This window comes from Mastigoproctus giganteus, chromosome 9 (assembly GCF_048544385.1).
Source record: "Mastigoproctus giganteus isolate SK-2022 chromosome 9, ASM4854438v1, whole genome shotgun sequence".
NCBI lineage: Eukaryota > Metazoa > Arthropoda > Arachnida > Uropygi > Thelyphonidae > Mastigoproctus > Mastigoproctus giganteus.
Window position 1 is genome coordinate 114,497,749 of NC_143583.1, and position 16,366 is coordinate 114,514,114.

Consider the following 16,366-nt stretch of genomic DNA (forward strand, 5'->3'; position numbering starts at 1 on the left):
CTTCTGCTCTGTAACCATTAAAATAATAATTTGAATTCAAACATTTTATATAACAACAGCTATATGGTCAATATCATTGATGCTGGATCTGTTCTGCCTGAAATAAGGTGAACTAAAAATATAGTAATTTTTGCTTAACACAGAAAAAAAAAATTACTAAAATTAGTAAATAGTCCTTATTGATGTAAAAAAGGTAACGATACTTCTAAGTTTATTTTATTTTATTTCTGTTTCTTTTTTTTTTTTTTACAATAATTCCAAACACAAAAGTTACTAGAACCTATTTTATCAGTACCATATATTAGTTTAAGGTTGAGAAGACACTTGTTGACATTAAACTTGAATTTCTGTATATTGTGGTGTTTTGTAAGATATGTCAAGTAAGATTGTTCCAAAGAGTAGAAGCAGAAAAGATAATTGAAGAAGTCAGTTCCATTAATTTTGAGTCAGACAGCAAATGAACGTTTGACTGGTTTAAGCATATGTATGTTGAGATTAAAAAAGAAAACCCAGTTTTATTTTGTTTTGTTTTTTATACAGAGAAAGCACTATTTGTGATGTGCGAAGAGAGAGAGATTAGTGAGTAATCCTCAGTAGAGAGATGTGAAGAGGAAATACAGTTGTAGAATAGATGTGTAGAAGTTTGCCTTTAGCCAGTGGGTAGTTGATTGCTGGAACAGACTTCCATCTGTTATTGTGTAAGTTGATAGCTTAAATAAATTTAAGCATGAACCAGACAAACATTTGGAGTGACTGGATGGGTGAAATGGGAAGGTTTTTTTTTTTAATTAATGCTGTATAAGCTTTCTTTCTTGCATCATATGCCTCAACTAATGCTAAAAAAGGAAGATTGGGAGTAAGAACTATAGCACGGGAAACAACAGCATTAGTTGAGAGGTTAGAAGACAGAGCCATTTACTATCCACAGTGAGCAGTTGGGGATTAGAAAACCTTCATGCTTAACATGATCAAAAGCCTTTTGGTTTCTTTTTGATGTGAAAACATCTTTGGTGGCACCTACTAAATTCCGAACTGTAGAAAAACAAATTTGTCACGATTTTGCGATGCAGAAAGGACTTCATTCTGGTATGACATACCGAATAAAGGTTAATGTGTTGGTCTCATTAGCCGATATATGTACAGCGGAAATGACATCTTTGACGTCATTTTTGGAAATAACATACCAAATCAAAGTTAGTGAGTTAGCGTCATTTGCCGATTTCATTGGCACTCAGAATCAAGAACATTGTAGGTTTACTGAGCTGTCTAATCATAGCAAATAGATTGCGCTTACGTTGAGCCCAGTAGTAGGTTGAGTTAGGAATTATCCTTGGGAAGGCCAAATTGTTTTCAATACAGCTGTTATGTGTTCTTCGGATTGAACTTGCTCATGGGTCAGTTTTGTATCTTTACCTATGTATTTGAAAGCCACCATCAAAGAGTCTCTCGCTCTCAATCTCATTATCTTCATTGCTATGTAAAGGAAATCATATAAAGTAACATCGCATCAGTCACATCGTCTCAGCTTGCTCATTGCCATCATGAGCAGAGTCATTTGTATATTCTCTCTGAACGTTCTGAATTATCCAAGGTAAATGCTGGGAAAAGACAGTTCCTCTGTGTCCTTGTCAAACAGTACTTTAGTTTTTCTTGGGGACGATTCTAAGATATCCTCGGTCAACAACAATATTTGCTTTTGGGAGATGAGACTCTCCTCGATCGGAACCACTTCGCTTATGTCATCTTTAGCCAAATTAATTTCCATGTGACTGTCATCAAAGAATAACTAATTTATCGTGATTTGATATAATCGACAGGGAAGCATGTCAACCAAATATAGAAGCCACCTTTAACCACTCGTTTTCTTACTAACCCGATCAAATAGCTCGGCTTGTGTATTTTCTTGCATTTTATTTGCACGTTTATGCAATGATCACAGTGATCGTCATCAATCTCCCTTGGCCAGCGATGGACCATTGTGTTGACTGAAACAGGCACATTGATCAGTTGGCCCAGAATGCCATATTGTCCATATGTGTGTTTCAGTCACCTTATTTGCACGAACAGTAAGCGAGGAAAAATAAGCCTCTCTGTCACTAAATCCAACTTCGGTAAATGCGATGGAATTTCTGGGTAGACAAAGCCGTTTGACAATCAAATAGCACTGGAAGATTTTGTTCTTAAGTGATCCTTTGCAGCTAATTACCATTAAAAAAATACTCCATGAGCAGGGTTCCAAGTTGGATGAATAGTGAAGTTACCACATTACTTGAGCAGAAAAAGGTGGCATAGAAAAGTTACAGAGCAATAAAAAGTACTGAAGCCTATAACAGCTACAAGATGATCTGTAATACAACCACAGAAGAGGTTCGACAGGCAGAGGCAGTTTATGAGAAATCGCTAACAAACAGAGCAAAGAGGAGGGGGATAAGGAATTCTTCACATTTTTTTTTTTTTTTTTTTATATAAACCCCAAACACGGGAGGTATTAGAACCTATAATACTTAGTACTGTGCTTGGGTTGGAGGTTGAGAAGACGAAAGAAGATATTTGTTGACATTGGACTTGAACTTCTGTAGACTGTAATTTTCAGGAAATACGTATGATGGAATGTTGTTCCAGGAAGCGGCAGTTGAATGAATAAATGAGGAAGATGAAAAGTTGGTTCTGTGAGTTTGAAGTTGCGCAGTAAATGGATGTTGGCTGGTGCTGCACGTGTTCAGACTGTTTTGAAAGAGAGAGAGAGTGGGAATTATAGAAGCCAATTCAGAAGAACAGTGCCCATGGAAGTATCTGTAGAAGAGGCATGCAGCAGAAACAGTACATCTATGAGACAGCAAGTGGAGAGACTCTGAGATGAATCATTAATTAACCTAACTGCCCTCTTCTGAATGGAATCAAGAAGCCTGAGAGAGGTTTTGGGGGCACCACTCCAGATGTGGGAACAATATTCCATGGTAGGGAGGATTTGTGATTTGTACAGAGTGAACAGCTGTTTGGAAGAAAAGTAATGCTGAGAGCGAAAGAGAAAACCAAATTTTTTAGATGCAGAGGAAAGCAATATTTGTAATGTGCTTGTGCCAAGAGAGATTAGAAGTCAGGGTAATCTCCGAAAGAGATATATCATTTTGCCTAGAAATTGGAGTGTCACCAAAGATAAGCATAGGAGCAGAAGAATCCTTTTTGCGAGATATAAGACAAGACTGAGTTTTAGAAGGGTTGAAATCAACTAAGTTGTCTTTTCCCCACTGGAGAATTACCTGAAGATCGGCATTTAAGGAATTGGTAGCAGATTTTCGAGAAGTTGAAGCTGATTGAGCAGGGCAAGTTTCTCAAAATGGAAAGTGGAATGCAATGTGCTGTCATCGGCAAAACTATGGATGGGATTTCCAGTCAATGGAAGAAGGTCATTAATATACAAGAGGAAAAGAGTGGGGAAAGAACTGAACCTTGGGGGACACCGGCATTATTGGAGAAGTTAGAAGACAGAGAGCCATCTACTATCACCCTCAGTGAGCAATCAGAGAGAAAACTAAATAACCAATTACAAAAAACAGTTGTCATAAAGAAAATAAAATTACCTTGAATCTTGCCATGCTGTTATTTCATAATTCTCATAAGCAAGGGCAAATAATGGAACTGCTCTGTGGCATATTTTTGCCCGTTTCTAGACACTATACCTACTTGTCCATTGTAGTTCCACTGCAATAACGGACAAGCAGGTATTATGTCTAAAAACAATTGTAGTAGCATACTCTTATTCGCACTGTGCGAAGCTGTGTGTGTAAGCAGCTTCACATGGAGCATGAATCATTGCTGTCAACAACCAGGATAAGCATTCCAAAATAGGATGATTTACAGAAAAAATTTCTTAAAAGTAAATTCTTATAGCTAGGACATAATTTTATATTCGCAATGATGCAATTTTTTGGAAAAATATCAAAAAGCAAAGAAATAACAAAAGAAATAACAATCTTGAAAGCCACATTCTAGTGATTTATTAAAGAAGTGGGATACTATTTCAACAGACATTGAAATAGTTTGAGAAAATAAAGCTATTGTGTGTTTTCCTGTCTTCCCTATGCAATTTTTTGGAAAAAAATCAAAAAGTTAATATGCAACTACATTATAAATATTTGAAATTTTGCATTTTCAAAAAGCATTAAAGAAACTAATATAATTGCAAGTACCTTATTGTTTACACTTTTAATCAATTAAAAAAAAGCAACTTTTTACTCTAGCCATGCTGTAATGATTCAAATAAAATTCCAAAATAGCAACTTATATCTGAACTCTATATTTAAAAAATAATTGCTAAGATCCCAAAAATGAAATTTTACAGTAAGCAGCCCTATAGTTTTAGTAATTATATTTAGTAAGTAATTACAAAATAAAATGTCCGAAATAATGAATAGTTGTCACAGTTTAATCTTTTAAATGTCTGGTATTGCCATGTTAATATATACTTTTTTTGTGCATGTGCTTAATAATTAATTTAGCTTTTAATGGGAGTGTAAATGCAGTTTATGAATACTTTATTTGTTCCCCTCCCCCTTTTTTAATTCAGTGACTTCACCATCTCTTATTTGAACTATTGTGCCCTGTCACAATAGTTATCAGTTATTTCATGGCAACACTAGATATGAAGAATGTTTGAAATAACAATCTTGAAAGCCACATTCTAGTGATTTATTAAAGAAGTGGGATACTATTTCAACACAGACATTGAAATAGTTTGAGAAAATAAAGCTATTGTGTGTTTTCCTGTCTTCACTGTCTGGGGACACTATTATCCCAATTACAGTGCTTGGGTTTATGCCCACTTTAGAAATTATGTATGTTACCTATGAGTCGCTGATGTCATTTTAATTGAATAACATTACCAAATGGTAAATCCACTATTTATTAGTAACTTTAAATCACTGTTGTTATTGTTTTTGACCATCTATTGTCTGATTATGGCTCTATAATCAGACAATAGATGATCTTAATTGGTAACCTAATGTAAAATGTTGAATAAACGTATCGGTGAAACAGTGAAAAAACTTTTAATTGAAAAAGTAAATTTTGTTTTATATATATATATAATTCCTATTTCTCCCTCTGCCAACTAAGTAAAAAGTGTTATTTATACATGTAACAAAAGTTTTCAATTTCAACTGAATTTTTTCTTCCACATTTACATTCAATATATTTATTCAGTGTTCAACATGAGGTTGCTGATTGAGACTATCTGATCTATGATGATGGAGCCAAAGCTCTGAAATCAACCACAACAGTGTCTTCAAGTTTTTAATGAATAACAGATTCACCTTCTTGGTGAAGTTTTTTTTTGATTAAAAACAATATTAGTAACTTTTAGGTCAGATTGTGGATGTGGATAATGCGGTCATTTCAAAAATGAGATAAGTCCAGGTTCAGTCACTGTGAGTGAAGTGACAATAGTGTTCCCACGCAGAATAGACAGAAAAACAATGCAGACCAACATTAATTTCTCTATATGCGTTGCCACAATCAGAATTGTTAGAACTATGCAACAGTAACCAGTGATTTTTTGTTTTGTCTATACAGTGATAATAAAAACTTGGATTTTATTTCTCCATCTCTGTTGTCTATTGTATGAATTTGGAGAAAATCTGGTCAGCCACATGTTCTTACTTTTTATCATTTACTTTTATAATAATAAAATGATTGCATATGCTATTAAGGCACTATATCTGAATTAATTTTATAAACCTCTTAAAGGCACTTATAGTAACAGATGATGATATCAGAAAGCAAGAAGAAAAAGTTCAACAAGCAAGGAAAAAACTGGAAGAGGCTTTAAATGATTTCACTGCATAAAAGTATGTAATTGTGAACTTTATTTTGATCATAATTTAGTTTTTAATGTGACAGTTTGTTTATTCACAAAAAATTAATAAAAAATGAATGCATCAGTAGACATAAGTAGAAACAGCAGTTGTTGCTTGATTTTTAACTTTATAAACAATTCTTGTAGACAGCAGAGTGATACTCAATTTCCTGCCATGTTTTCTCCATTATTAGTAGATGCATCTTTTGCCGACAGAAAAGGGATGTGAACCTAATCTTTGTTGGGCTGTGTTAGGGTCTAAGCATGAAAACAGGTGCACATATACTTACTTGTATACCATTGCCAGGAATATACTATACAGCAATACCCTGCATAGCACTATACATTAGTACCGAAACTATTCCGTGTTATGTGAAACCATGCTAATTTAGGTATAATTATAATGGATTTTAGTTGAATGCATAGCAGAGAAATGGTCTATAAACAAATTATAATAAATCTATAAACAATTTGAACTTGATAGCCAATTAAAAGGATTTGAAATAAATATTGCAAAAAATTTTTTATATGAAAAGGAAACATCATGAGAGATGAGAGAAATAAACTTTAAAAAGGTGGGTGTTTATTTAGGTATTTCAATAATGAAGTCTGATGAAGTCATCTCTTTTTTTTCTTGGCGTTCAAGTCTTTGTAACATCAAATCCCATCTTGTAAAATTTGCTGTATCTTGATGCTATGTTCAACATTTGGATCTCCATTCATAATTGCCTTGCAGGCCATGTCAATCCCCTGAAAAATTTTCTCCAATTCTTCTGTTGAAAATGCTTTTGGTGCCACTTCAGAATTGTTTTCCTCTTCTTTATATGCAGTTTGCTCATCAATTTCAAGGAGAGTTGCATCATCTAAGTCACTTGCATGTGAGTCAGTGCAGTCACGTATATTGACAGTGTCCAAAGTTCCCAATCCCAAGTCTTTTCCGATCTTCACAATGTCTTTGGCAGTTGTCTGAACTTGCGATTCAAAACCAGTGAAGTCATTTACCAAATGGGGCAAAACATGCTGCCAAACAGAATGCATGTTGTTGGCAGTGATTTCTAACCAAGATGCAGATATATTTTCGATCGTATTTAAATGGGTAAAAAATAAATTGTGAAATTAAAAGTTTGAAAAGCTGTCACATCTTCTCGTCAAGATGAAATTAAGAATACTGAACACTGTTGCACATTGCAGCTGACTGCCTGAGGGTTCTTGGTGATTCCTTTCTATTTCCGACTCTCTCTCTCTCTCTCTCTCTGGGTAACTCGGGAATTTTTTTTGGCTGGTGCAGCATAAGCCTCAGGCTTCCTTGTACCATATGGTTAATAATAATAATAATGTGCATGTGAGACAATAGAGTTAGCTCCGTAGCATGTATGTACCATACCTAGGCTATGACAATACAGCATATATGCAGAGTACGTGTCTAGGCTATTGAATGAGTTTTAATATGTACAGTAAATTTTCCACTTAAACTTAATTGAAAACCGTGGTATAGTGAAACCCGTGCTGTTTGAAGCCGTGCTAAACAAAGTATTGCTGTACATATTTAATGAATTTGAATTATTGGTTAAATTATCAAATTCAAATACTGTGTGGTAATGCAAATATCAAAAACATGATGCCTCTGACATAAGGGATGTGGAATTTGAATATGGTGAGTGTAATGAGTACAGACAAGACAAAAAGGATGGGTGAAGCGTAGAGTTATGCCCTTAATCTGGAGCATAACTCCACCTTACATTTCGAGCGTAAAGCTCTAAAACTGTTCGCTGGCCATCTGATGGATAGCCCACCAGACCAAACTTATTGGTAACACTAGGAGACATCCAAATCAACTAGTCTATAGCCTTGCTGAGCAATGGGTATACAGTGGTGGGAACATTGTTGAGGCCACATTATATCTTAGTTAAGAAGCATATTAAATTTAAGGCATTGCATCCAGTTGACTTGGGTGACAAGTGCAATGTTGAGTCAGTTTGATGTGATATAAGCACGGATAACAAAATTGAGAGTAGTAGTGTGTTTTAGGCTTAATGATTGTGATGATATACCAAACAGCTATACAGAGAAATCAGAAAAACTCACGAAATCCAGTTAACATCTGGTTAACTGGACTTTCTGGTTGGTCACTCACAGACTAGCAAGACTTTTGTGGATTTCTTGGATGACTGTTTTCTACAGCAGCATGTTAGAAAGGCAACAACAGGAAGCAATATTCTTGATGTAGTTATCAGCAGTGATTCTTCATGCATTAAGAAAATGCAGCTGAAAGACCCATTGGGTGGCAATGATCACAGCGTACTAATGTGGAACTTAATTAAAGACATGACTACTGTCAAGGATAAAGGAAAGGAAAGGCTTTTGCTTTCGTAAGGGTGACTGCAGTGGTCTCAGACAGTTTTAAATTCTATGCAGTGAGACCAATTGGTGATGTTATCAACAGCAAATTCTAAATGGGAAGCATTCGGGGAAGTAATCATAGAAGCTGCTACACTTTTCTTACCAAGTAAGAAATACTATTTAAGGCTTAGACCAAAGTGGATGCCAGATGAACTATATATTGAGACATTTGGCAGAGAAGAAAAGTGAATGGGATGCATATAAATTACCAGGTGGTACAAAGCGTATGGTGTATACAGCCAGGGCTCGCATAACACGAATTCGATTAATGCATGTTTCAGTTACCGCTATTTGAAAAAATTATACCACTTTTCACTTTACACAATGCAAATTTCCAGTTAACGTGATTTTTTTTTTTTTTTTTTTTATGTGATAGTTTAAAAAGATTTGAATCGCATGTTGAGCTTACCACGCATCGGACGGGCAATAAACAGACATTTGCTGCTGCCCGCCTCAGTGTGTTCCATCAACCATCGGAAGAAGTGTTACTTGTTTGTCTCCCGCTAATAAAGTCAATGCAGACTTGCATTTAAAAATTCAGATTTTTAAATGAGCCAGATGAAAATGCTACCACGAAGGAGATAACGGTAAAAGAACTAGATGAAATCTTTTGTATCACAGAGATCCTCAAACAAAAGGTTTGAGGTTCTCTGCAATATTTATTTCGCCAGGGCCCAGAGAAGATTGTTGTCGACTATCAGAAATTGATTGATGAAAAGAGAAAGTCAACACTGTTCAAATATTGTTGCAACAGTCATTTCTTCATTGCGGATTTTATGTCAACGGTTCCCAAACTTTGTCGGTTCACGGCACCCTTGGTGTCTCAGTAATTTTTTCATGGCTCACCCAGACCAAAAGAAATACCTAACAGTTCTGTTTAGTAGTTAGGTCCAAACAACTTAATAAGAAATGTTGAAACTTTGAACTATCTCAAGCTAGTAGTTTGCATGGTGTCCGACAGATGTCGAGTATTGCTGTGTTTCCCTTGAAAATTTTAAATATTCTGCGGTGCACAGTTTGGGAACCGCTGTTTTATGCAATAAACATTTAATTCTATAATTATTTTCATTATCTTTTACATTGTATACAGTCAAAAAGTTATTTAAAAGGTATTTTTAAAATTCTTTATGGACATTCCAGAAGGTCAAGGACCAATTATAATTTTTCCTATTGATTATTATATTTGATTCATGCATTTCCGTTTTGCACGATGCGCTCGCGGGACGAATTAATCACGTTAATCGAGGCCAGCCTGTATATAAATTAGTCTGTAATCAAGTCACAAAGAAGGTTAGCAAGCTAAGGCAGATTGCAAGAAGTCTCTGGCAAAGAATGGAAAGAAAAACAGCAGCAAAGACTTCTACACTTGTTTTAACAGTAGAAGAAAGGGATTGGATCATATTGGGCTACTTGATGTCAGTGGGTTAACTGCTGATGACCCTGCCCAGGTTGCTGACAAATTGAATAGGTAATTTGCGTCTACATTCACACATGAGGGATTCTTTAGGGGAGGGGATGCCAGAAGGTTATCTAACTCTAACAGGGAGGAGCTAAATGACTTTGTCACCACTGAAAGGAAAGTGGAAGAGAAATTGTTGAAGCTGAATATAAAAAAAAAGGCACCTGGGTGGATGGAATCTATCCAGCTATGTTAAGGGAGGTAAGCAAACCCTTAGCCATAATTTTGAGAGCATTTCTTGGTTCAGGGGAGGTCTCTGTGGACTGAAGATATGCAAATGTATCCCCAATTCATAAAGGGGATCAAAAGGCGACATGAGTAATTACAGACCTGCCAGCATCACATCTGTTCCAGGGAAATTAATGCAGTCACTGGTTAAAGAAGTAATGCAGGACTATCTGGACAGGCATGCAATTATACAACAATCAACATGGATTTGTTAAGGGATGGCTTTGCCTAACCAATCTGATAGGTTAACTATGATGCAGTGACTAAGGAACTGGATGCAAAAAAATAATTTTGACATCATATACTTGGATTTCAGGAAGGCTTTTGATACTGTTGCACATAAATGATTGATGTACAAATGAGCAATGTGGCATTAAGGGCTAGTTACTGCTATGGATAAAGAGATGGTTAAGTTGAAGAAGACAGAATAGTTATCAATGTGCACCGGTCCTTGTGGATTAATGTTATTAGTGGAATTCCCCATAGTTCATTGCTGGGCCCATTGTTGTTTTCAGTGTTTATCAGTGATGTTGATGAAGGTATATCAGGCTTAATGTCTAAGTTTGCAGATGATACAAAGGTTGGCATTGTAGTTATTGACAGTCATCTGGGTGAGTTACTGCAACAAGAGATAGGAAAATTGGGTTGATGGGCCGAGAAATGGTAGTTGAGGTTTAACGTTGACAAATGCAAGGTACTGCATGTGGGTTTCAGTAACCTCTGAGTAACTTATCAACTGTGGTACTACACTCAGGGTGTAGAAATTAAAAAAAGCTGGAGGTAATTGTGCAGTCAGACATGAAATTCACTGAACAGTGCAGGCATACTGCCAGGATAGTTCATGGGATTTTGTTAACGATATACAGAAACTTTGCTAGCAGGAATAAGGAGCTGATTATCCCTTTGTATAAGGCTGTGGTTAGTCTGCACCTTGAATATTGTATACAGATCTGGAGGTCTCACTTTAGGAAGGATGTAGATCTGCTGGAACAGGTGCAGAGAAGGGCAGCCAGACTGGTGAAGGGAACAAAAGGACTCTCTTACCTAGAAAGACTTTGTTTCTACAAATTGCGGCGTATTGAGACTAGGCATCTTCAGGGATATTTGATTGATTCATTTAAAGCCTTGACTCGATTGAGTAAGCTGAATGTTAATGCCATTCTTCCACTTGCTAGGGCTACACACATGAGGAGGCATAAATTCAAGTTGAGGAAGGATGGTTGCAGGATAGTTGTGTGGAGGTTTGCTTTCGGCAAGCAGATGGTTGATTATTGGAAACAGCTTCTATCTGTTGTGGAAGGAAGTGGATAGATTGAATAAATTCAAGGAAGAACTAGACAAATTCTTAGAGGGGTAAGGGTATGGGTAGGTGAAGGTTTTTTTTTTTTTTTTTTTTGCTGATATATAAGCTTGCTTTCTTGCATCATTTGCCATTACAACTACAAATATACATATTCACAATTCCTGCCTCAGTGATGTCCATTTCCACTAAAGGGAAACAATTATCGGTTAAGATAATTGTTTTCCTTTATGTGGATAAGATAAGCTGTCTTATCTCATCTCATCTCAGTTGTCCTAATTATTCACTCAACGATTCCTTTTACTTCAAAGGTGGTACTTATGCATATATCACTCTGATATTCCCTGTCAAACACTTAACTAATTTGGAATTTTCAAATAACTCTGGCTTAAAATCTCTTTACCTCGTTCTGTCATATTCATCTGTTTACCCTATCATTCTCTCAACTCCATTAATCACTTGGAACTCTTTGACTTCTTTCTATAAAACTTTGATTTTCTCCAGTCCATCTTTCTTGACAGTGAGATGATTTTCCTTAGTGATTTTAATGTTCACAACACCAGCTAGCTTCAATTTTCTAGTCACACAGACTCAGCTGGTAGAGATGCTGAGGCTTTTGCAATTACTAATGACCTTGCAAAGATTGTTTATTCACCTACTAGAATACCAGACAATCCTAACCACAGACCCAACTCTCTTGATTGTTTTCTCACAGACAATCCCTCCAAGTACATGATCGAGGTGAGTGGTCCTCAGGCACCTCAGATCACAACTTGGTGATGGTCTCTTCTCCAGTGGAGCCTTTCTCTTGTAACCATTCTCATCCTCATGTTGTTTGACATTATAAGAATGCAAAATGGAATGATCTGCAGGATTTATATTCTTCCTTTCCTTGGTTGGATTGCTATTTTTGAACAGGTTAAGAATAGAAAACTTGCTCCTTGCCAGACAGTAGCCAACCATTCTGGTCTCTTGCTAAAGCTATTGACTGCAACTCTGGCCCATGAATACTCCCACTACTATTGCTTCCTCAACTAAACTTAAAGCCAACTTATTAGCATCCTATTTTCCTTCTAATACTTGTATTTGACAACCTAGGTAAATCACCTCCTACCATTCCTTCATTTCACTCAGTGCCTACTTTAAGATGTCTTCCATCTTAAGGATGTCAGAAAAGGTTTGAACAGTCTTAATACCAGGAAAGCTTAGTGTCCCAATGGCATTTCTCCACTTGTTCTCAAAACCTGCACTCCGAGCTTGCTCCTGTTCCCTCTCACTTTGTACGCGTTCTTATTCCTCTGGTGTTTTTCCTTCTGCCTGAAAATTTGCTGATATCCAGCGAGTTTCTAAAAAGTGTGACAAATCCCTTCCATCCCATTATTATCCCATTACACTTACCTCTACTTTTTCCAAAGTGATGGAGAAATCCATTAACACCAATTCTTAAACTTTCTGGAAATCTTCTGTCTGATCAGTGGTTGCCAATATGGATTCTGGCAGTGTCGATCCACTGGTGATATATTCACTTATGTTTCTCATCTGTAAACAAATTCAATGGAAAAGTTTGGTGAAATTCAAGTAGTTGATTGTCTTTGGCATAAAGGTCTTCTAAACATGCTTCTACCTTCTGGATTGTCAACTGTTTTTGGCATGGGTATCAAGTTTTCTCTCTGACTGCTCACTGTGGGTGTTGGTTGCTGGTGTTCCCCAAGTTTCAAGTTTTTCTCCTACTCTTTGCCCCTTGTATATTAATGACCTTTCCTCCATTCACTGGAAATCCTATCCACCTTCCAGTCTGAGAAACCCTGCCTTGCTTTGCCCACAAAGTTTCACAAATATTGCTTCCTCTTCATCTAAAAAAAGTAGTTTTCTTTTTCACTCTCAGCATTACCTTTCTTCTGAATTACTCTCTCTGCATATCTCTGCGCCCTACCATGGAATATTGTTCCCATATCTGAGAGATTTTGGTGCACCCTAACCCTCTCTAAGGCTTCTTGCTTCTATTCAAGAGGGCATTGAGATTAATTAACAATCCATCTCTTGCAAAGTCTCTCCTTTCTGTGTTTCATAGTCAAGAGAGGTAATCAATCCTTTGATCATAATTATGAGAACATCCTTGGATTTGAGGGGGGCTATAGTTTGGAGATGTGCAAAGTGAGTAATTACAGGCCTGTAAGCTTGATTTCCACTCCAGAGTAAATAATGGAGTCAAGTTAAAGAAGTATTGCAGGATCGCCTTGACAGAAATTATATGGAAATCACACTTGCATACCACAGCATGGATTTGTTAAGGAGAGATTTTATCTGCCCAATCTGATTAAGCTGCTATGATGCAATAACAAAGCAACTGGATGCAAAAAAGAAATAATTTTGATGTCATATACTTAGATTTAGTACATTTTTTTAAACACTGTTCCTTGCGAGACTGCTGTAGAAATTTGAGCTTAGTGGCATTGGAGGCAAGTTACTGCTCTGGGTAAAGGAATGGTTAAGTGGGAGAAAGAAAGAGATGTTATCAGTGGGCACTCAGGATTCAGTGCTGGATTCCCCCTTGCTGTTTTCAGTATTTGTTAATGATATTGATGAAGGCGTATGAAGCTTATTGTGTGTTTGCAGATGACACAACGGGTTGGCAGGGTGGTTAATGACAGGAATCATGACTTACTACTGCAACAAGACCTAGAAAAATTGGACATATGGGCTGAAAAATGGCAATTTTTGCAAATACAAGGTACTGAATATGGGTAACTGTAATCCCAGAATAGCATACTAGTTGTAAGGCACCACACTCATGGTGGTGGAGAACAGTAGACCTAGGGGTAATTGTAGAGCCTGAAATGAAGTTCTCTGAGCAGTGTAGACAGGTTGCTGCAACAGCTCATTGAGTTCTGCCAATATACAAAAAATTGCCAAGCAGTGGCAAGGAGGTGTGATTTTCTACTGGGTAGGCAGCATCTTGAATCCTGAATACTGTATACTGGTTTGAAATCGTCATTTTAAGAACAATGTGGATTTGTTAGAATAGGTGCAGAGAAGAGCAGTAAGATCAGTCAAACACTCAACAGGTTACTCTTACTATGAAAGACTTCAGTTCCACAAATTGCATTGCTTGGAAACGAGGCTCCTCATAGGTACCTACTTTCCAAGAGGATTGAGTATACTAAATACTGATGGCATCTTTACTCTTTCTCAGTCAACACACATAAGGGCACATAAACTTAAAATGAAAAAGAATGATTGTGGGACAGATGTGCAGAAATTTTCTTTCAGTTAGTGAGTAATTGATCATTGGAATGCAAAAATAACTATATGAAGTCATCATGATGTGCAGTGGTGAAACTAAATTTTTGCCTTCCCCCACCGAATTGCTCAGTAGTGACCCTTTTGTGATGCCACACCAGCTATTGTTTCCCCTCCCACCACACAGAACTACCAGTGTGGTAATTTTCCCATTGGTGGCCTATTCCATCTTGATAGTACTCAAGTATAATATTACAAAGTCTGCCACACAAGTTTTAGAAGTGGGGTGAGGGAAAACATGCAAAATGAAATTGCTTTTATCCCAGCACTGCTCACGGCCTTGTTTTTTTTGAAATGGGGGTCAGTCACAGGCAATCATACATTTGACCAGATTTTTTTATGTTTACGGAAAATGTTTTATTTGATATTTTTAATTCTGCTTGCGGTATATCAATATATTATAATTTATTAATAGGTCTCCATACTTATTATATCAAGCTTTTTATTTTTTAAAAAAATTAAATATTAAAAAAATTCTCTGCTTTTTACATGTCATTAAAAAAATTAATTCTGCCAAAGTGAAAAAAAGTTGCAGCCATAAAGTACAAACACAAAACTAAATGTAATTTTACTAATGCAATATAGTATAATCTTATTTATAATATGTACTACAGTGTTAAATTAAGGAAGTAATAGAGAAAGAAGCATGCGAAACTTCTCACATTGCATTATTCAAGGTGGTAAATCCTGCATGTTTGAAGCAGTTGACGATCAATTTTTCATCGGCTTCATTCCGTGCTTAAACACATTATTAATTTCCTTCAGGATGTTGATTTTGCATTGAATTTTTCTTTCAAGATATGGGACAATTTTATTTAATAGCATTCTTCAGTAGTTTTTCTTAACTAAACCTTAATTAAATCTTCATCAAGAGGCTGAAGAACTGACGTCACATTTGGTGGTAGGTAAAGTGTAAAGTGTATTTAGGGTCATACGGCACCAGGGGTTTCCTCCATCTCCACGTTTACATTGTGATGGGTGTGCCAGTTTGCTAGAAATGCCAGAGATTTAAGTGTATGGATATTGTTCATGTATAGTGTCGTGTACCATTGTTCATCTGGTCATTTAGCCGCTGGACCCCTACTGAGGCCCAACGTTGCCCCACTTTCGCCCTGTGGAGGCAGACCAGGTACACCAGTATTATAATTATTTACTCTGGCAGGTCCTGCCACTTAATTTCCTGAGATTTCAGTGGCTAGGACCTATATAAAAAAAAAAAAAAAAAGTGCACATACATACAAAAATGCATATACATACACATCGATTGGTATAGGTTAGTTTGCGTGGTGAAGGCGCTAGAATGAGAAGCCAAGAGTTTTGGGCGAAATTTATTTCAATGGTTAAATTTGGATCGTGTGGGACTTTTGCTTGCGTATAGTTAGAGTGGGGGGAGGGAGACTGAGATTGGGGGTGATATAGTCAGAAATAAGCAGCCGATAGGGAAGGTAGCTCCAGCTTGCAGTGGGGCATGCCCATGTTCCACCAGAAAGAAGAGAAGGGTGGTGGGGGTTGCAGGAGAAGGCCACTATTACTCCCTCCTCCACCGGGGAAGGGGAGTAATAGTGGGCCAGACAAGGGAGCTGACCCAGATCGCCAGTAGGGCATGAACGCTTGTGGCTGCGAAGTGGTCGTCTATCATTAGTGGCCTACCATCCAGGGCTAATGGACGTTCAGGCTTTCTTGTCAGGTCCCCTACAACGACTGTGCAGGTTCTTCTTCATCTTTTGGTGAGAGTCGCTCATGGGACTGAGTCCCGTCCATGTGTCAGTTGAGAAAGATTTTCATCAGGGTTGAAGGTTCAATCCTGTCCATTTGGTGTTGGTGC

At 36.9% G+C, this 16,366-nt stretch overlaps 1 protein-coding gene across 3 annotated transcripts in view; it reads left to right on the plus strand.

Moving 5' to 3' along the window:
- Window positions 1-16,366, plus strand: part of MBD-like (methyl-CpG-binding domain protein 2) — a 131,047-nt gene that overhangs the window by 68,918 nt on the left and 45,763 nt on the right. For all 3 annotated transcript variants that reach the window (XR_016547382.1, XR_016547383.1, XM_090381188.1), the window contains exon 5: window positions 5,746-5,846. Coding sequence is in view for 1 of the 3 variants with exons in the window: in XM_090381188.1 (XP_090237314.1) it covers window positions 5,746-5,844 (99 nt within the window). In the remaining 2 variants the exon portion in view is untranslated. The remainder of the gene's footprint in view (window positions 1-5,745; window positions 5,847-16,366) is intronic.